Genomic DNA, 22,058 nt, shown 5'->3' on the forward strand with positions numbered 1-22,058 from the left:
TCTCCTTACCCATGTTTATTTTCTGAGAGCAGAGATGCGTGTATATACACATGTGAGTTATGTATGTATAATGTGAAAGCTTTTGGCTGCAACTATAAAACAAGAGTACTGTATTTACAAGAGTGTAAGTACATCAAAAAGATGAACAGCTGATACTGTCTATCAGCACAACCCCCCGCCTCACCCGTACATAAACCCTCAGCATTCTCACTGTGGTAGCCAACTGGAGTTTAGAGAGAGAGAGAGGATGCAAATCCGCAAATCTCCAGATTAAATGGAAAAAGGGAAGGAAAAAAACAGTCTGTGGGTGTGTGTGTGTGTGTGTGTGTGTGGTAGGGTTGTGCTTTCTCATGTCAGAGTTGCCATGGAAATAAGCGACAAGGATGGTGGCTGACTATGAGCCAGGGAACATGGAGGGTGCCAGGGAGGGTTGCACAGTGGGGGGGCGGTGGTGGTGGAGGGGGGAGGTGGGTGATTGTTTCTGTGGACCCATACACTAATAGTAGTGGTGGGGTTATTTATCCAGAAGAAACTGCCGTCTCATCCTGTCTGCCTGCTGAGGCTCAGTGGGGGAATAGCCTAGATTGATTCCCGATGAGGGAGACATGGTAGTACTATCTGCACATTCCTGGACATTACACCACGACCCAGAGTTGGTTTAGCATGCACACTGCAAACTCATGCATCCATCTGTGCTCAGGTTTTTCATGGTCAGTGATTAGGCCAGAACACAAACACACACAGTTGGAATAAAAATATCCAACAGACTAAACACACATTTGAGCCCAGCCGCATTATTTTTGCTTAAGCCCAGTAATGCTGGCGGCTGATTGTGAGTCAGGATTATTACACAACCCTTTCTCTTGTCCTTGAAGGAGAGACAGGACAGGACAGGACAGGTTAGTGTTTATGCACAATGCATCATTTAATTTTAAACATATTGTCCCAAAAGGGCTGTTTTCATGTAAAAACTGTTTATTGTGTGTAATTGAAGATAGAGAGATGGCAAAGATTAGCACTAGGTTGCAACAGAACACAAGATATTCAGGCAATTTAAAGGAAATTATCTGAATGGATGCTTTGCATTTTCATATATTGATGACTGCAATTGACAAATTTTACATTAACTGTGGGTTCCTCATGACCCCTCCCCTCTCTCTCTCTCTCTCTCTCTCTCTCTCTCTCTCTCTCAGATACAGGAGAACAGGTGGCACAGGTGACCATCCACTGATTCAAGAAAGTCCTCCCTAATTCATATTCACACTGATCGACACTCTTGTTTTTCGGTAACCAAGTATAGAGTGGATTAGACCACAGCTTTAATAACACTTAGACAAAAAGGTAATCAGTACAATAACGATAGTATTCATCACACCACCAGACCTTCTGGTTAAAGAATCTTTAACACTAACAAGTACCTTGAGGTATAATATCTTCAACAGGAGAATACTGTAAAATCCATAATGATTAAGCCATTAACCTGACCATCTACAGGCCCCTTAGCAACACATTAGAGAACAGGGAAAGTATTCGCAACCAACAATATGCAGGGTAAGCTGCCATTTCAATCAGCACTGACAATTAAATACAGTTTTTTAGAACATGCTGAACAGTGTATTAATATACAATACAAAGCGGAACAAAATAAACAGACCTGTCTTTAATGGGTAATGTTGTGTCTGGTGTCTGTAAGGAGAAATCACTCAAAACAATTCAATCATGGGCCACCAAATGGGATTTTTGTTATTAAGCTAGATATTTGTGTACACCTTTGATGTCTCCATGACTTCAATCCACATTCTGAATCAAGCGGGTTTCTAGAAAAATAAATGAAGAAAATTATTTCAGGGTCGGTTATTTGACAGTCGGTTATCGTTTTGAGCATTGGGGTCCTTCGAAAATAATATGTTTTTAGTTTTGAAAGGTAAGACATTAAAGAGGACCTATTATGCTTTCCCGGTTTTCCCCTTTCCTTTAGTATGTCTTTAGCGTTCGGGGCATGTAAATGCTCAGCAAAGTTACAAAGCCCAAAGTACACACCAGAGGGAGTAACTCTCCCACAGAAACCACTTTGCTTAGCAGCCTCAAACGCTTAGTTGGAATTCCAGCCCTTTTTCTTTGTAACAAGATGACTCAATCTCGTAAAACAATCCTTACTGCCCGCCTAGTATTTCAGACAGAGGGTGAATAGAGATGTACAATATGAGAGAAATAATGTGTTTTTGGAACATTGAAGCATTACATGTAAATCTATTTTAGAAGACCCCAGAATTAACATGATAAGTCCTCTTTAAATGCTTTAAATGCCAAAATGATTAATATCTTTGCTAGTCCTTGTGGAATTCTTGTGGAATATTATATCACTAATATGCATAATCCAAATCCATAGTTTGTACTAGCCTATTGCAATCAGTGGCTTTTGCAGTAACATATACTCAATGTATTCCCAAACTCTAATTGAATCTGATGGGGGAACTCTAACCATACCAGTCATCACCAGATTCAAGTACCATCTTAGACAAGCCACTGTTTATCTGCCCGCCTCTGTCCCTCTCTGCCTCCCCCCTAAAAGTGTTCCGATTCACGAGAATCTTGGCGAGCAATGATCTGGTAGACCTTCTGTCTGAAGCTGCTGTCAGAGGTGAGGCGACGCGCCGTCTCTCTCAGTTCCTCCAGGCTGGGGCTCTGGTCAGATGAATGGACAAATGACTGGGAGTGCTTCACTATAGGAAAGAAAGACAGGGAAATGTGTCAATATTTTTTCACTGGATTTACAAACGACTCTAGGAGAATACATTTATCCAATTTTATGTAGCAGGTTTCCTGAAAATGGTCTACTCTACAAAGATGCACTTGGAGATTTTTACACTGAATGTTTAATCCCAGAACACCTTATCCCTGAAATTGCAGCTTTTAGTGGAATGGTTTTACCACAATCTCATGCAATCAATTTAATTTGTAATGCAATGGTGGTGGTCTTAAAATGTTGTCCATGACTGTACAAGCTAAAACAGTGTATATGAAACAGCTATGATAAATATGGCTGTACTACTTGCCATCTGACGAGCCTGTAGAGCACAGCTGTACATTTGACACACATTATGTTACGGCCATTGCCAGAATGGTTAAGGAGTGTAAAGATTAATGTCTGTGCAAAGCAGTCACCCATAAAGAGTCAGACCTTTATAATGCACATATTTATGTTTGTTAACATGTTTGGATGCATGAATGCATCTGGATATCCCTGTGGGTGTGTTTTCATGTCATTACAGTTTGTGAGGTTGTTTGTGTGTATATTGAGCCTGTGCATGTGTGAGTGTGTGTGTGTGTGTGTGTGTGTGTGTGTGTGTGTGTGTGTGTGTATGTGTGTGTGTGTGTCAGATGAATCAGATGTTGACTCACGCCAGTGCTGTCTGGAGGCTCTCCTCTGAACACGGCAGCTCTTGATGCGACGAGCCGCAGCTCTATGTAGATACACAGCATTCTTCATGATAGCCGGCAGTTTGGCCTCAATTTCTGCTGCACAGATGCACTCCTCAAAAAACTCTGAAAGTAAACAACAAACACATTTTATTAACAGTAGAAGTAGATAGTAGTGTGGTGTAAAAGTGTACAGTACATTTTAATCAATCATCAAATTGGATTTCAAATTCATCTATCACGTCATCCATACGTAGTCATAATCTATAAGATTATTCATGAACAAACTATTGATGCTCTTTACTCTCACATAGAACTGGAGCTTCCGGCACATTCTTTGCATTTCCCTCCATAGCTCAATATGGCCACAGCAGCACATTAGCTTCTTAAAATAGCCCAGCATCTACTATGTAATCACCAATGCCTCAGGGACACTCAACATCATCCATAACCCTGTATTAGAAACAAGAGCAGTGGGGATGCCTTTGTTGGGTGTGTGTGTGTGTGTAAGAGGCTGCATGTGTGTTGTGCGTATGTGTGTTTGAGCATGCATGAAAGAGTGCATTAGAGCGTGCCAGTTCCTGGAAGAGTTCACTCACTCTTCAGATGGCCGACGTCTCCACGCATCCTCTCGTTGCGTTCGCACGCCGGCTCTAGGGTGGTGAGGCCCTGCTCCAGCCTCTGCAAAGCCTCTTCGGCCAGCTTCAGTCTGCGCTCCAGCTCCATACGAGTCTCCATCTCCACCTGAGCCCCCACACAACAAATTAAGGTGAACAGAGGGAGGGAGTAGTGAGGGAGGTGTAGCACTGCACAGCTCTTCTACTGATTCCAGCGACTTCATTATGGTCAATTGAGAGGGTGGCAGAAGGGATGGTTAAAGAGCTCATGGATCTTCTTTATGTAATTGGATTCCTTGCCATTAGTTGGACCTGTAAAAACTGCTGAAGGCAATAGAATACCCCATTAATAGGAATGTTGAACTTAGATGAACTATACTAACCACAAGAAAATGAACCTACAAAGCAAAATGCCTCACACCTGCCACACCACAGTCTAAATCGAACGTCCAGCAGGCTAAAGGAGTTTGATATTTGTCATTGTTATTGTTGCTCAATATTTGTTTAAAATGTTAGGGTTGTTTCACAGCACAGTGGAGTGTTTCACCTTGAGCTCGGCCTCTGTCTGCTGCTTGTCTGCAGTGAGCTGCACCAAAGACTGCTGCAGTGTCCGTGCCTGAGACGAGTAGAACTCTCGCTCCTCCTGCAGCACAGATGCCTGCTGCTCATTCTCCTTTAGCCTGCAGGGGGCAGCAAATATCAGTAATGCACACGAACAGCATATACAGACAGAACAAGCTTGTCACCTATTTTATAAAGTGGCTGAATTCACGGGGTTCCTCAGTTTGTTCAATATCATTCAACCACAGAGCAGAATGAATGTAAAATATAGGCTGTTTTCTGTTTAACAGACCTGCGTGATTACACTCTTAAAGCAAGACAATATCAACAAAATGGGAATTTCTGTGGAAGACTAGCAACAGATTTTGAAAAAAAAATGTAATTAAGGAAAAACTGAACTGTTACATTAAAGTTATCAACAATAAATACATTACTGTTTATACTGCAGTGTTGTTTCACCAAGAGCATTGGTTTGTTCATTGTCTGAGGTTTAACTGATGTTATAGGGGCCTCGCCGAAGAGTTTATTTGATAATCTGCCTTGTGATATGGCTTGGCCCTGCTCCCTCCCAGAGGTCATTCACATAACCCCATCAATTCAACCAGTACTTCTCAATGTTTGCTGGTGTCTAGTCGATGAGCAGGCAAGCTTTTAAATCAATGTCCATTTCCACTTTAGTACTCCCCATTGCTAAACTCCATTAGCACTAACTCAGCCCCAGGACAGACTCCATGCCTGCATGCCAACAAAACATCAACTGACTCTCATAGATCTATAGATATCACCATAGGATTTGTGTTCATGACACAATTTAATACGCACAATCTTTTAATACGCAAATGCATTTTTCAGCACAAAAAAAAAGCATGCAGGTACTAAGCACAAAGTGCAACAAACACTTCTAGGCATGATCCTATCTGACTACAGTCTTAAGAACATTGCTCAGTAACTTATGACAGATGAGGTTAGAATATGTGTAAGTCCTCAGTGTCAGTAGTCACCTGGCCTCTGCTAGCTCCTTCTCTTTCTGCAGGATCTTCATCTGTTCCTCTATCAGACAGAGGTTTGCCTGGAGCTGACTCGTGTTTTCTCGGAGCTCTTCCGAGTCCTCCCCCGGCTCCGGTGAGGTGCCCTTGGCCTCATCTTCTGGGCCCCCTCCTTTGTCCTCCTCATGCTCTTGCTTATGGAGGAGCTCCAGAGTGCGTTGCTTCTCATGAGACAGCTCCTGAGGGCACAAGGTCATTTCACAGAAGTTAATGCTCCTTGTCATAACCACCACAGTAAACTGGTTAGGTTGGACTTGTATTGCCCACACCACAAACTAGCAAATACAAATGCATTGGGCTACAGCCCAATAGACTCAGTATTTTGATGTTTAGAGAAAAACAAATAATTGGATTAGCCAAAATGTTCTTCAATTATCAGATTGTTGTGTTTGGCAACAACAATTAGAGAGTTAGTATTAGTAAACACCTAGATTCTCTGGCTCTGAAATCCAAAGGCCAAGTCCAAAATCTTGATGTTCTAATAGACTCAGATCTGACCTTCACCAGCCATGTCAAGGCAGTCACCAAAACAGCCTTCTATCATCTTACAAATATTGCCAGAATCAAGGTTTTGGTGTCCATAGTGAAGCACATACATGCTTTTATCCCCAGTAGGGTAGACTACTGTAATCGTGTCTTTAACTTGACTTCCCAAAAAGACCATTAAAAAGCAGCAGCTCATTCTAAATGTTTTACCCAGGACACAGAGCACATGGTATTTACACTGGCTCCAGGTTAGTTACAGAATCGATTTTAAAGCGCTGCTACTAGTCTATACATCTCTGAATGGTTTAGACCCAGAATACATCTCTGATATGTTTAAAGAATATAAACCGAGTAGGGCTCTTAGATCCATGGACTCAGGTCAGCTAGTAGAGCCCAGAGTCCAAACTAAACATGATGAAGCAGCATTGAGATGTTACGCTGCATGCAAACTGAAACAAACTGCCAGAAGATCTTAAGTGTGCCCCAAATGAAGGAATGGAGACCTCTAGTCTCTAGAAGTGACATCATGGGCTCACGGCTAAACTCTATTGGCGGGCCTATTTTTAGGCTCTAAGCTCTATTTTGTCTGGCTTCGTCAGGCTCTTAGTTTTTTATCTATGGTTCTCTCTCCGGTGTTCCGTATGTCGGTTGCTTCTTCCACCGTTTTTATTCTACTTTATGTACTTTGCACTTTCTTTTATTTCCTTTTTTACAGTTTTATCTTTCTTTTTTTCGTGTCAGTTGTTTATAAGTGACAGTTGTTGGCAGTGTTGTGTTAACCTGTTTCCACAGACACAGTATGCTCTTCTCCCCCTGTTAATCTGTACCTCAAGTGATTGCTGCAGGAGTGTGGTCAAGCTATTTAGCTCTTTCTTCTCATTCTCCACTCCCTTCAGTGACTTAGCTGTGCCATCCAAATCCCTGCCAACACAGGGCAAAACAAGATGTTAGCATCAAGCAAAAGAAAAAAGGTGTGGGCTTGCAGTTAATTACAGGCCTTACAGTGGAAATCAGAAAGATAAGAACTGGCATAACCCCATGATGTATCACCAAATATCGCTCACCATAGTATTATTAGGGAACACCTGAGTTATGATGAGTTATGATGCTTTTATTTTGGTGATACAAGGGGCAAAAAAATCTCCCAGAAAACTGTTTTCATTCACAGATTTGAATAAAGTGTAGTAAAAGTAGTAAAGAAGTCATTATGTCATACATAATAAATAATAATAATTTGCCTCAGTCTGACCCGAAAACACCTTACAAATCTTTGTTGCATAATGATGTCTATCTAATTGTAAATAAAGTTAACTTTATAAAATCTTACAATTTGATCTGATCCTGCTCTGTTCTCAATTCAAGCACAACCTCCTCGAACCTCTGCTTCTCCTCCTCCAGAACCTGGTTTACTCGCTCAAGCTCCTGTGGCAAACAGAAAAAAACATACATGCACACATTACTGTCTTAAATCCTCATATATAAAAAACATTCATCAGAATAAGTTACAAAATAAAACTAGTTACAAAATAACACACACATGCATGCAAGCATGAATATAATAGACATGAGAGATATAACAGAAATGGACAAATGTATGTGTGTTTATATGTATTTACATTTAGGCATTTGAGATGTCCTCTAATCCAGAGGGACTAAGAGCACACTAATGCATGTTTTCTTTATCTCTGTTTTCTGTGAGCCGATTGACAGACCTAAGCATTGCTATCAACATGCTGTCAAGTGTCGACTCACCTCCTTCTGTTCCCTTTGCAGACTAAGTTCTTCTGTCTCCTCCATTAGTTTATCTGAGTGAAACATCCAACATTTTAAAAACGTTACTCACAACTACTCCTTCCCCCCCCCACAATAAACCTGTAAGAACACAGCACACACTTCCAATGTCTCGGTTCACTTCATCTTTCTCTGATCCAGCATGACCCCCCTCTTACCCAGATACTCTTGCTTCTCTTTTGCCAGCTGGAGCCCTTGAGCCTCCAGACTCTCAATCATGGCTTCACCCAGCTGGGCATTCTTCCAGGTGCTGTGGGAAAAGACAGTTAAAAATGGGTGAAATACTAGAACCAAGGACAAACTGTCTGAAACTGCCCACTCAAAAGCAACACACAACGGGACAAAACAGAAGCCTTCACTGAAGAATAAAGAAGTCAGTCTGAAGAGTATGCCATTGTGTATGACTGGTACTGTATGAATTTGAACGCCAGTGGTGTCTGTGATTCAATTAATAATGCTGTAATGGTCAGGTTTAGCATAGAGAACTTTTAAAAATAGGATCCATATTTTGAAGACACATTAATCAAAGACAGGCAATGCTATCTAAATGTCTTTGTTGTGAAATGGTATTTTAGTAAGCTATTAGATAGATCTTTTGAGGATGCCAGTATGTGCATATGATAACATGGCTTGTGGTATTTCTGTAAGTGTGTAAGTGGTGCTTTTAGATGCGAAAGGGTTGCCGTGGTACCACTTACACTTTGCCAGACTCCTGCAGCATCTCCATCCACTGGTTCTGCTCTGCCTCAGACTCAGCTGCCAGAACTATATTACCCTGTGGAAACAACAGAACTATGTTACCCTGTGGAAACAACAGAACTCTGTTACCCTGTGGAACCAACATAACTATGTTACCCTGTGGAACCAACAGAACTATGTTACCCTCTGGAACCAACAGAACTATATTACCCTACCATCATTCTGTGCCAAACGATATGAAAAGTGGACAAAAAGGCTCTGAGTAAGACCCTATTGACAGCAAAAACAAACAACTTACTGTGAAATCCTCGTGGTTGATCATCAATGCAAAAGGCATTCCCTGGTCTTCCCTTGGGGTTACTACACATCCTCCTAGTGGAATAACTCCCTTGGTCGAAGAGCAAGAGCGAGAGAGAGCGAGAGTGAGAGAAATAGATAGGAGTCAGGGCAGGATGAATGGACTCATTAATTACTAGGATAGCAACGATGACCTCCTGAGTGCATTTGTCCAAATGCAATTGGGTTTGATTAATTATGGGATATGGGTCAAATATACTGACACCATCAGTACTGCCACTTCTCATTTCCCCTATGTACTATCAATCATGTGTGCTAGAAGACTTAATGACACTTACTTTGGGATGGATGTTGAAGAATTTATTTGTCTCAAAGTTCCTTTTTTCATTTTCAGCATAGTAGAGCAGGAAACTGTCCTTAATAATGAAAAACCTGAAGAAAAAAAACGTTAGATCAGAACAGATTACATAGTTACACATGCAAGAGGGTCACATTTTTCTGCAAAAGGGGCAAATTCTCCAAAAGGGTTAGCTGGTTTTACAATTAAATGAAGTAATCCTTTGTTAATTTAAAAGACAGTTCCCAGTTCTAATTATAAGATGCAATAAATCAGACTACAGATTGAACAATAAACTGTAAATCTAGGCCACTGAGTTTGATTTTCCCTGAAATGGGCTAGGACCAGCTTAGACATTAGAAGTTGTCAAGGTAAAGAGCGTGTCAGCACAATGCAAAACTGAGTTTAGACTGACATAAAACTGACTATACAAATCTGTGTTGAAATCTAAATACCACATTCAAGCTCTATCAAGACAAAAGCAATACTATTTCCACTGCCTTAATACCTGTCAGTATACTTATGTCATTAATATGTAAACATGTTCAGCACACATTTGAATGTCATTATCAGTATTCATCATATTCTTTGTCAGACATCAGAGCTGCATCAGATTTCTCCTCAGTTTATGTGAGCTCGGTAGCCTAAGCATTCAAAGTAATGGTAGAACTACGCAAACAGAGAGATACAAGTTATCAGACTCAAAGATGAGTATACTTCTGATCTATACTATCTACTTATATGCTCCAATACGTATATCTGGGACAGGAGAGAGAGATTGCCGTACCTGCGAGACCACTTGGCAGAAGGACGTCCAAAGGGCCTTTTCCACAACACCCCGTGGATCTGCACCTTGGTGCTGATGTCCAGCACGTATGTGTCGGTCTGCTCCATGGAGCTCCAGGAGGAGGTGAGTGACGGTCTGGAGGAAGAGGAGAACATGGTCCCCACTCTAAGCCAGGGGTAGGGTGGGTGGAGCGATGGATGCAAAATATCAATGAAGTAAAAATAGAAATGCACACATCAGTGTACATAAATTCCATAAACACACATGCACATATAAACACACACACACACAAACTGACATACAAACACACGCACACACAAACTGACATACAAAAACACGCACACACAAACTGACAAACAAACACACGCACACACAAACTGACATACAAAAAACACACACAGAAAAAATCCCCAATAATTCAGTGAGGTGGAATAATGTGCCTGCCAATAACTGCATCAGCTGGCAGAAGAGAAAGTGGAAATAAAGCAGGGATATATAGAGGGAGGGCGAGGGAGTGTGCAGAGAGAAAGATGAGCTGGGGCAGGATGTAATAGAGGCTTTAGCAGAGTTTCTAAATCGGAGAGAAGGTCAATACCTCTCAGTGATCCTCAGTGCCAGTAAAACGCCATCATTGAGATTACTGCACTTCGAGCTGTGGGATCGCTTTAAACTCAAAGCTCTGTAATTGCGGGCTTCACGTCCAGACACACACATGTAAAAGAGCAGTCCTCACATTCTCAAACTAATCCTACATACAGCTTAATGTGCTGACATCATGTCCTACGTAAGTGCACACACGGTATCGCTAGCTCAGTCAATATTCCATGGTCATCAGACTGATGCTGTGTGAAGCACTTGTGCACTTGATGAGTCCATTCTGTTTTCCGGGTTGTTTACAATGGCAATGGTATGCTTATAGCTGGGATTAAACCCCTGGGACCACTTTACTGAGCTGGGGGGGATTCATGTTTTATAACAAACAATAACAAATGACAAACAACAGAAGAAAGCACAGTGTCATCTCTGCCCAGTGTCATTCATAATAATGAGTGACAGCTCACTCAGTGGGTCATACTGACTTGCTGTTGTCAAGAGCATGCTGTGTTTTATGTTTTAAATAATAATAAAATTTAAAACACAGTAAGAGAGGTAGATAAGGTAGGTCAATAACACATGAATAAATGACTACACACAAGTATGTTCCTTACAGAACCTTAAAAAAACTTTATTTATATCATTAACACAAAGGATTTCAGCTGTTTGAAGTTGCACAATCAAGAAAAAGAAATAAGGCAGACTCCCTGTGGAATGATCACATAACGCTGTTGGCTTGACAGTAAGCCAAACCGTTCCTCCCCACCAGCATTCAATCTCCAAATAGGGTAATTCCCTTTAAAACACAGATATTCTCTTTAAAAAATTAAAATTAAAATTAAAATATAGATTATCTACAGGTAATGGAACACACAAAGCATTGTTGTTTGCTGATCCCACCACTGTATCTTTTACCACCCAAGTCCCAAACACAGATGAGTGCTTCTAGGGGCCTCTAGAGACAGCAGAGGAAGCCATGCTTTTCTCTCAAACAGCCAGAAGATGGGGCTACAACGCCAAGGCCGTTCAGAGGACAAGACTCCAACACCTATGGTAGCAGATTCATGGAAATGATCCATTCTGTGTCCTTTACTCCATCAATGTCCGATGCATCGTCAAATAATGGAGGCACACTTTCACCTGAATCCACAAAACGTGAATGTGTGTGTCTATGGGTAAATGGAGAGTTCTGTGTAGAAGTAGACAACACCAGCATTTAAACCTTAGAACCAACAACGGAACACCCTGGGATCTCTGTGACTGAGAAAGTGCTACGTTCACTTTAGGTCTAGCACTTCATTTTTTTCTGTTCAACATTTAAGAAGAGTGGTACCGTCTCCAACTGTGAGCATCTGGTCATGTGAACAAAACAAAATTCTATTTTGTACAGTATTCGATATTACATATCTAGTGGTGCTTGTAAGTTTAGGAACCCTTTAGAATGTTCTATATTTCTTCATAAATATGACCTATAACATCAGATTTCCACACAAGTCCTTAAAGTAGATAAAGAGAGCCCAATTAAACAAATAAGACAAAAATATTATACTTGGTCATTTTCTATTTTATAAAAAATAAACGTTGGCGATTTAGTGAGCCAATATTACATATCTGAGTGGCAAAAGTATGTGAACCTTTGCTTTGAGTATCTGGCGTGACCCCCTCAAGCAGCAATACCAACTTCTGTGCTTGGGTCGTTTTGCTGCTTGACCACATTCTCTGGACATTCAGTTCATGGACAGGGGTCTGGACATTTTCCTTCCAAATTAGCTGGTATAACTCAAAACTCAAAACATCAATGATGGCAAACAGGCCTGGCCCAGATGCAGCTCAAAACATGACAGCACGTTTCACAGATGGGATTGAATTCCCTCCATTTGTAGGTCTGTTCCTCCACACGATCTGCCTGACTGTGGACTGGTGGAGTCCAAATTCTTGAGATTGTTCTGTAACCTTTTTCAGCAACTACTTCTTGTGAAGATCAGACTTTGATCGATCCATTCATAAAACAGGGCACCCACTCACACCTGATTGTCACCCCATTGATTAAAAACACTCGACTTTAATTAATTTAATCTTCAAAATAAAAGCCAATCCTAGAGGTCCACATACGTTTGCCATTCACAGAGAAGTAATATTAGATCATTTTCCTCAATAAATAAATAAATGACCAAGTACAATACTTCTGTCTCATTGGTTAAATTGGGTTGTCGTAATCTACTTTTAGGACTTGTATGAAAATCTGAAGTTTTTGGTAATATTTATGCTGAAATATAGAAAATTGTAAAGGGTTCACAAACTTTCAAGCACCACTGTAAACAACTGCTTTGCTCAAGCTGTAATCAAAGGTATGCGGACACATAAACCCAGCACGCGAGCAAGGGAAAACTTTTCCTACCTTCCATTTGACCAAAACATATTATATGGTTTACCTTAAAGCTGCTGTAAGGAATCATTTTGTACAATACATAAGCCATCTTTACAATATGATGACCATCACTCAAACGTATGCGCTGATAAAAGCTCTGATGGGCTTCATGTTCAGCAAAACATAACAATCATAACACAGTCAAGATGGATTAATTAACCGCAAAACTAATTAGGATGGGCACCCCTACCTGGCAATTATTCTGACTGTGCACAGCACAGGATAGGGAGGTGCGCCATCCTGTACTGGCTAAGCCTGGTAGACGTCACCAAAAATAGTTAACATATCTTACAGCAGCTTTAATGCAGGTGAAGATGCCGGCAACTAGCTCTAGGAGACAGAGTGCAAGTCTGTTGGAAAAGGCAATCAGTTATAGATGGTGACTGATTTAGTGTCGTTTGAGGGATGGGAGTTCTGAATTAAATATAAGACATACTAAGCAGTGTTCATCAAGGACCAGCTCACATTAACAGTAGATCTGTCAATCTACAAGTCTAATTCAGTCTCCCTCGTGATAAGCACATCATTTGTCAGCCACTCGATGTGACTTTAATGAGAACAACCATATCTGCCTAACTGATCTACTTTCCAGAAAACCAGAGAGGCCTTTCCTCAGGTCTAATCAGAACATAGAAAGAAATGTCAGTTTGCCTCGAGAACATCACCAGGCATAATCATCTTATTTTACATGTTGTATTGTAGGCCTCTTCATTAAAAGATTGAGCTGTGGTTCTGGCCAATTCTTCACCGCTGTACTTTTTTATTTTTTTATGGTCCAGTAGTCAGTGTGACTAAAATGAAGGTGCAGGGCAGAAAATACCTTAAAAGTGTTTAAAAGCAAGACATTTGTGATTGTTCTGTAAAGCAAACATTGATGTGATGTTTGGACCCATGTTGGCTCCTTGACTGCTCACTGCACTTTGTTTAACCCCTGACCAGAGTCCATTGACTTATCTCTGATGCAAAGACAACATTTCCATATACCCAATTACATTGTTGACAAAGTTAAACTACAAACCCCCCCCTTCACCCAGAAAAAAAGGCCTAAGAAACAAAAAATGAAATGGAGCACGTCAGCATTCAACCACACAGCATGTTCACATTTCATGCACAGGAGAGGGATGACCTCTTAGGGGGGAGGTCTATACCATGGTGAAGGGGTCTGTACCATGGGAGACCAAGTGGACCCCATCCCTTTCCTTCTACCTCCTCATCTTCTTTACTCAGTTTGGTCAAAGTGACTTGATTCCAGGAACGACGTATCCATCCACAGGTCCCCGAAATGGCAACATGAGAAGTGTGTATGGCCTTAAACACTGAAACTCTCAGTCTTTCTCTTTTCCTCCTTTCCAGACCTCTACATCCATCCATCCATCCATCCATCCATCCATCCATCGCCCAGCTCTTCCCATCTGGCTGATCTGATGCCCCGTCTAGTGCTGATGTCCAATGGACAGGACCAAGGGAATGAGGCATCCCAGCACCAGGGCGCCTACCTCCACTTTACTTAGTCCTTTCCCGTTATTCCCTGCACTGGACCCGTGGCTGTGGCCTGTACCGCCCACCTCTGGCAGGACGTGTACAGTGGCCACATAGAGGAAGGTGCCAGCGGAGAACAGCATGGCTACTCCCGTGGCATTCACATCTGACAAGGCCTCTTTACTGCTCTGGAGGGGAGGAATACACAACGAGAAGGAGTCAAATCAGAAGGGTAGCAGTAAGGAGACAGAGGTGGGCAATCATCTAGTGTAAATAATTAAGTGTAAGTTGTAAATGTAATTAAGAGATTCACAGAATCTCCTACACAGTCTGTGGCATTGGGTTCTGTGCTGCAGTCTGTCGTTGTTGTGGAAGAGGAGGAGGAACGTGAGGATGAGAGGTTTACCTGGCTGAGGCCCAGAAACGTGAGCATAGCTAGGGCTGGTGCTGCCAAGGCAAATACCAGCAGGTGCTTGCGAATGCGATTCCTCTCCAGGCCTGCATGCATCAGGAAAGAGACAAGGCCAAACGCAGCCGGAGCCTGTCACAGGAAACAGGAGGGAATTAGGAGGAACCAACTTAATGCCAACTGACTTGAGATGATCAAGTGGTAAACTATGACAAGTGAAAACTGAATAATGTTATTGCAAATCACACAATAGGTTATGCAAGTAGGTCAAGTGGGTCGGTGATACCGAAACCTATGCAGAAAACCACAGAGCTGATCTCACATATCACTTATCATGAGTTCTCAACACAATTCATCGCCTCATATGTGTAAACATGAAGAAAGTCCAAAATGCAGTAAAGGAATCTAACAGTAAGGGTGGTGTGTATCTAGTTACCTTGTGCAGCATAATGGCCACAAACACAATGAGCTGAACGCTGGTCTGAGACGTGGAGGCAGCAGCACCCAGAGCCACCCCATCAGCTGAAATCAACAAACAAAGAACTCATTGTAAATTCCCACAGGGAGACTGGTCATGCCATTGTGTTCTAAACTTATAACAGATGTCAGTATTACAGCTTTATTAAGAAGTAAAATCATAATGTAACACACAACATACAACATTTTGCCAACTAGAGAATTCCGGCCCTCCACCTACCTGCAGCATGGACTACAAGACCCAGAGTGGTGGTGATCTTTGAGCTGGCTATTCTTGCAGACTCAGGATCTGTGAAGACAACAAAAGCATTTTCAGCTTCACTGATAAACCAATCACAGTCCAGTCACTGCCTGCCAGAGCATTATCCCTGAGGATTGATTTTTGAGGCAAAGGTTGAGAGTTCAAAGGTAGTGTTGATCAAACTTACCATCACTACTGCTGCTGCTATGCAAGTGTGAGGTACCAATCTGGTCCACCAACAGCATGAAGACAAAGCCCAGGACCAGGGAGACACCGATATAGGCATGCAGCTGCTCATGCCCATGCTCACCACTAGAGCCCGCAACCGGCTCCACTGCCACCTTGGGCTCTGACACCCCTGACTCCAGTTGCCCGTGCCCATGATGCCCGGCTGAGAACAGTAGCAGAAGGTCATCCCCATTATTCATTACTGGCTCACAACCACAAATATGTTCACAACAACCTATGCATGATTGGTCTTAAGATATCTATGTAGTACTGATTTCATAACAAACATCAGGTAAGAAATAAGACCTTTTAAGACAAAAGGAAACCTCCCTATTATTATTCTAGTCACAAGCTGCTCAAATATATCTTTTATATCGCATATCCCTCTCATTTAGATAGCAATGTAAACAATAGATCCTCTAGAGGCTTACAATGGTTATTATTATGGTGTAAAAATGATATGGTTACTTTTCCATAGTTCGATTTGTCATTAGTCAGAGTGTTGTATATAGACCCACCCTCCAGAACTTCCTCATAGAGTGCGTGGACTCCCTCTGGGATGATGACAGCAAGTGCAGTCCCACATAACAGGCCTGCTCCCAGGACCGTCACTAGCTTCAATTTTTCCTGAGGGACAAATACATATTTACTTCACTCCATATTCCATATCAATAATTAGCCCAAATCTTTTAAGGGCGTACACGTGTAAACAAAGTTCACAGTGTCCCTTGTGGAATCAGCGTCACTGGATCTGCTTCAACACAGGAATGAGAGGACATGAAAGCGAACTATGCAAGACTTAAATGACTGGTAAACTGTTTAAAGGCTGATTACAGTTTATTAAAAAAAAAAAAAAAAGTGGGCTCTGCTTTGCTGGAAGAACATCCTAGTCTGAGCCACTATACCTATATTTACACTATACCTGTATTTACAAACTAAACTACCCACAACCCATGGAACTAACTCAAAAAGTCCACTGCTCTTTGACCCACGAGCGTGCTATTTGCCACCACCAAAATGCAAAGACTCCAACTATAATTTGATTTCAGAATCAGACGTGCTGCTCGTTGCAACAGCAAACGACTCGCCACTGGTATTTTTCTCTCAATGTGCAATTTTAATCATTTGCATTCAACTTGACACTCATTCGCAATGTAAATGTAAATGTTAATGTTAGCTAGCTGGCTCTCAAACCATCTAACGTTGGCTTGAAATGCAGGATGTTACTCCATGGGCCGACATTGAGTGCAACTAATAACAATATAACAAATGTTAAGATACTCACCTCAGAGAAATTAACAGCCAACGGAATGGTTCCGGCAACATAACACCCCACTAACATTGCCAATGACAGCAGACTTATTGAGCTGAAATCATCCATTATTGCGTTCGGTATAGCAATCTATAGCTAACGTTGACGATCTAAAAAGCTAATCCAAACAGCAATGCAGAAGTTGTACTGACGTTACTTGTTTAGTTAGTGCACTGCAAATTCAAATGTAAGAGCGCTATGCAGCTGGAATAATCCTGACAAGTAACGTAAACTGAATATATCACATTAACACGGCAGTCAATATTAATAATCAACGTAGACCAGATGATTAACTTAACCGGTTGATTAATATTTGTGTTATAAGATCTGCGGACAGTGAGCTAGCTATCAGATACCTAGCTTCGTGGACAAACTTTCACAACCAGCTAAGCTTAGCAGTCTTTTAGAAAGCTGAAATTCAACAGCCTTGTAGTCAGATAGTTTAAGTAAACAACATTCGACAACAATGTATATACAGATACGTGGAAAATACGTGTAGCCGTTTTTAAAAATGATACGTTCCACCAGTACGGAAACGCATCCTCCTAAACTGGTCGTTTGTTAACATAGCCTACCTACCTAGCCACGCTCAATGGTCCCTTGCCACAGTGGCAGAAAATACGCCAGATAACGTAAGCTAGCCTACCTAGTTAGCTCTTGCTACTGATGTCACCTATGATGAAGAAGCTAAGATGGATGTATTGGTAATGAGCCATTACGCAGAGTTTTACAGTCTTGCAGAAAATCTTTCTGTGGCTAATTTATTCGAGAGCTTCCGACTAAACAATTAGCTGCTCGCCTGTCTAATATGTATAGTTGTGCCGATTCTAGCTAGCTGGCTATCTAGCAGTTTACATTCCGAAGCCACCACAGCCACTATGAACTCTGGGATATTTCCGTTTTACAGCAGTCCGTTCCAAGCGTTTGACAACAATATTTTGTCAAAGTAAAGGTTTCATCCCAGAACACACGAACTGTAGGCTCTGTAGACGCTCTGTAGACGCTCTGTAGGGGGGGGGGGCACCCAACCACTTCCATAGTAGTCAACATAAATCATTGGTCTGTTCACAATATACAGATGTATTAATTAATGTACAGTATTCATTTATGTGTACCTACCAACCAATAAGGTTTAGGTGGCTTCCTTCTCCCTTATTAGCCTGGACAAATATTGACTACATTATACTTCATTCATTGTTGTCTGTCAATGCTCAACGGGGGCCTGTTGTGCTGGGGTACCCATGCCCCTGTATCCAAGCTTGTATTCATTATCTATTGATTCCTTACCCACAGAAGTCGGGACTGAAATGAGACAAAGTTCCAGATTACAGCCTTGTAATGTTTTGAATGTTGTTTTATAGTATCTAAGGAAGCATTTTTGGTAAAACTACCCAACCTTTAATCTGAAAACGCTACATACCTCTTAACTAATCTAAGGCAGAGTACTTCAATTTAGATTGCTTTGACAGAAATCAATTGTATTGAAATAGCAGTCTAGCAAATTAAGACAAAGTAAACCATCCATCTGCCAAAATTAAATTAAATCGCAAGACTGTGAATGTTGGCTACCTTACATCAACAGACCACGATTTTCTGGCTTGTTTTGTACAGCGTTTGTGCATTGTGAAGTAGCCCAGTGGAAACAAAAGGCACACAGAAAAATTAGGCCCCATTTGATATAAAGTGTATATCTAAGGACAGTTAATACAAAGTGTTGCATTAAATGAACACAACAATTCCACAATACTCATAGAAATAAGATATCACGATTGAGCAAAGAAGCTAAAATGAATGATCTGTTCCCTTGTGCTTGTAAAAGACCCATTAAAGATAACAGATCTCTGTGTTAATAGATCTACAACACATTTATATTTGTGTCCATGTGTCTACATTTTGATGTTTTGGAGAGAAATCAATAGTGTGGTGACACTGACAGATACTGCAAAAGAACACACCTTTAAATAATAGTACTGTTGATGAAAGCTAGAGGGCAGAAGAGGGCCAATATTAATTGAAAATGTAAACATTTAAAATTGAACAGAAAAGGAGTCCAAGTTCAGTGTACATTTTATGTTGTATGAACAAAAACAGCATGACTACGTTGTCAAGATTAGAGTTATGTCTGTTACAGTGTTGCTTGGGCAATATTTTGTACTGATACTTGTAGATCAGTACTTTTATTAATCATAATTATAACATCTTACATAGCATAGAATGTAAAGCTATGGTAACAAAATATTTTTAAAGTTATTATTTTGAATGTAACAAAAGCAACTTTTTACCCCAAAACATCAAGCAACTTGTCAACTGACACACAACACACACACACACACACACACACACACAACACACACACACACACACACAGACACTACTTTACTACCTTAAAGGGACAGTGTCCATTCTGGCAAAAGGTTGTTGCTGATTTTTGAGCTCAACAATCAATCGGACTGCATCTTTAATTTTATATTCAATCTTTCTGTCGCTGTTTTCCTGTTGAATGTCTTTTCTTTCGCGGACATTTTGAAATCTGAAGTAGTAGTTCAAGATTTGGATTGATAAGTTATCTGAATGTGGATCCCTTGATTAGAGTAACTATCTCAACAATGTAGTACCACCTGAGCAAAAGGCCACACTAACTAAAAAGCATATTAACCACATTAAAATTAACATGATAACAACCACCTAGGATCAAGATTAAACGTGTTTTCATAGCAGGACAAACACAAACACAAGGTGTTTTCATAGCAGGACAAAATATGGCATCTTTTTTTCCCTCTCACAGATTCCTTCTGTCTGGGTTTCCATAATGGCTGTGCAAAGAACTGAGGAAAAGTAATTATCAAAAGGGGCTGCAACAGGAGTGAGGAGCTCCATCTCTCTCACCACTCAATTGTGACAGCTAAATTACAAATTTGACACAATAAAGTTCTGGGCTGGCAATCCGCCCACTGAATATTGCTTATATATGTTTGGAAAGCCTTTATTGGGAATCTGATCCGTATCAGTAATCAATTAATTAATGCACTTTATCTATCCACATTTAATCCGCATCATTACCATCAGCATCATCATCATCATCATCAGTCAATATAAACGATCTCTGTTTGTAATTGAATATTTCTGTAATTGCACTACACTACAGTTGGACGCTACTCCCATTTTGATCTGAGTGAAAATACGATTTTAACCACTGAAAGTAAGTATTCACAAACCCATGAATAACGTCAGTTTTTATAACATTCAACAACAAAAACAGATTAGGGTAAATTCTGTCTGAAAGTTTGGCATCAGTGAAGGGACAGTCTATAGGACTATCGAAGATGATGAATTGATACCTGTACAAATTGTACTCACAGCACAACCACACAAAGAGTCTCATATATTCCCTTAATCTGCCAATGGACTCACATACAACCAATGAAATCCTTTTGTACCCATACACCCTCTCATCATGACTTGGCCTTGGCCTTGTCTCAATCTGATCTCTGGAATGGCACCCCACTCAGGGCCGGTAGCTGATAATGGAAGGGAGGAGCTCTCCTTTGAGTGCCTACTACAGCACCACACAGTAGGCTAATCGACTACAAGCACTGAATGGGGAGACCGGAAGATGAAAAGTATAAACACTGTACAAATAGCTTTTTGCAGTTTCTGAACAGTTATTGAAGTAAACAGATGCAGGTGTCTCTCTGTAGGCATCGTTTCCATGTTGTCAGACCCTAATAATAACATTTACGAGTCTGTCAGAGACGAAAACAAGTGGTTTACTTTGATGTGCTGGCTTGCCCCATAGGATTCCATTGCATAGTCGTTTTGCGGTTGCCGGTTTTAGCGTTATAACTTAATATGTGACTGATTTCAATCATTAATTGTCCTCAAAAAGATCTAAAATAAATAAGGGCCCAGGTTGAAAAATCCCAAAGTTTCCCTTTAAAATGAGGTGCAAATGCACTGTAATGTTATAGAATGTTAATGTATGCAAATATGTAGAACAGAAAATATTTGTCAGAGAGAATATGCACCATACAGTATCTACAGGCTAGTCATCGCCTTAACTCTTAAATTTGCATGGCCAGAGAGCCTTGACTGCCTTGAAATGACTTGTAATATGCTTATCCTGAATGGTCCTGACAGGATTAACCAAGAATGATTAAAGTTTACCCTCAAGGATATCTCTGTGAGCCCCACCTCTAACTGTCAAGTGGTAATTGCTTTAGTTTGGGGGAGCACAGCTATGCAGACTGTAAGTGCTACTGTGCTAGTTGATTCAAGGGTCTTGTTTATAGGTTACTATATTTTGCTTGAGGGGAAATTAGAGTTGTGTGAAGCAGTGTGGTGTGTTGCCATGAGTAATGGAAATTAAAAGCATATCTCATGCTGAGCTGCAAGGTAAAGACAATATAAAAGATAAATTAATGCAGTAAGGGGACTGTTATTGTATGGATTACAAACCTTACAATTGAATACACTTTTTGGAAGACTTATTGCACATCACAGGATCTTACCTACCTTGTCGAATCTGAATGCAATGTCAGTCTACATTTTCTTTTCCATTTCAACCTTGACAGATGTTAAATTTCCGTGTGAGGACAATCCTGACCAAATGACAGATTATACAGCCCTAACAGTAGGCTTAAATGATTAAACAGTATTCTGAATGACTTGACAGTCTTCATTTAGGCCCTATTGTCTCTATCCATTTATTACTGTTTATTTCTGTCCATTTATTACATTCAAGGCCTAAAGTGTTAAAAGACTAAAGTTTTACAAAATTCTACCCATCCTCCATGCTTTAAATCTTAAGAATGTCTGTGATACTTTGATTAGCCTACTTGCTTTTGAATGC

The 22,058-nt window shown here is 40.8% G+C and overlaps 2 protein-coding genes across 3 annotated transcripts; both read right to left on the reverse strand.

Annotated features, from left to right (window-relative positions):
* Positions 1-1,302: 1,302 nt before the first annotated feature.
* Positions 1,303-10,352, reverse strand: plekhd1 (pleckstrin homology domain containing, family D (with coiled-coil domains) member 1). Of its 2 annotated transcripts, XM_031579957.2 has the most exons (14): positions 10,042-10,352; positions 9,256-9,349; positions 8,919-9,008; positions 8,620-8,696; positions 8,080-8,171; positions 7,883-7,935; positions 7,458-7,552; positions 6,958-7,051; positions 5,600-5,823; positions 4,585-4,717; positions 4,020-4,164; positions 3,403-3,546; positions 2,617-2,723; positions 1,303-1,817 (listed from the first exon to the last, which is right to left on the reverse strand). In XM_031579957.2, the coding sequence occupies exons 1-14, from the start codon at positions 10,194-10,196 to the stop codon at positions 1,806-1,808; spliced, it is 1,515 nt and encodes a 504-aa protein (XP_031435817.1). In that variant the 5' UTR covers positions 10,197-10,352; the 3' UTR covers positions 1,303-1,805. The 2 variants fall into 2 exon arrangements, with proteins under 2 accessions (XP_031435817.1, XP_031435818.1); XM_031579958.2 differs by having other exon boundaries at positions 1,303-2,723.
* Positions 10,353-11,241: 889 nt separating this feature from the next.
* On the reverse strand, positions 11,242-18,121 carry slc39a9 (solute carrier family 39 member 9). The gene is made up of 7 exons (XM_012819516.3): positions 17,183-18,121; positions 16,416-16,524; positions 15,857-16,060; positions 15,649-15,717; positions 15,388-15,473; positions 14,949-15,083; positions 11,242-14,730 (listed from the first exon to the last, which is right to left on the reverse strand). The coding sequence occupies exons 1-7, from the start codon at positions 17,276-17,278 to the stop codon at positions 14,497-14,499; spliced, it is 933 nt and encodes a 310-aa protein (XP_012674970.1). The 5' UTR covers positions 17,279-18,121; the 3' UTR covers positions 11,242-14,496.
* Between the last annotated feature and the right edge of the window lie 3,937 nt (positions 18,122-22,058).

The sequence above is a fragment of the Clupea harengus genome, chromosome 14, assembly GCF_900700415.2.
Source record: "Clupea harengus chromosome 14, Ch_v2.0.2, whole genome shotgun sequence".
Taxonomy (NCBI): domain Eukaryota; kingdom Metazoa; phylum Chordata; class Actinopteri; order Clupeiformes; family Clupeidae; genus Clupea; species Clupea harengus.

Excerpts from the sequence above, each read along its gene's own strand:
- plekhd1 (XM_031579958.2), bottom strand. The coding sequence starts at position 10,196 with ATGTTCTCCTCTTCCTCCAGACCGTCACTCACCTCCTCCTGGAGCTCC. Across the intron at positions 8,172-8,619 it reads CTGCAGGAGTCTGGCAAAGT|CACCTGGAAGAATGCCCAGC; the intron begins GTAAGTGGTACC and ends CTTTTCCCACAG. Across the intron at positions 3,547-4,019 it reads AGACGTCGGCCATCTGAAGA|AGTTTTTTGAGGAGTGCATC; the intron begins GTGAGTGAACTC and ends GTTTACTTTCAG.
- slc39a9 (XM_012819516.3), bottom strand. The coding sequence starts at position 17,278 with ATGGATGATTTCAGCTCAATAAGTCTGCTGTCATTGGCAATGTTAGTG. Across the intron at positions 16,525-17,182 it reads TGGCTGTTAATTTCTCTGAG|GAAAAATTGAAGCTAGTGAC; the intron begins GTGAGTATCTTA and ends TTTGTCCCTCAG. Across the intron at positions 14,731-14,948 it reads CGTTTCTGGGCCTCAGCCAG|AGCAGTAAAGAGGCCTTGTC; the intron begins GTAAACCTCTCA and ends CCTCCCCTCCAG.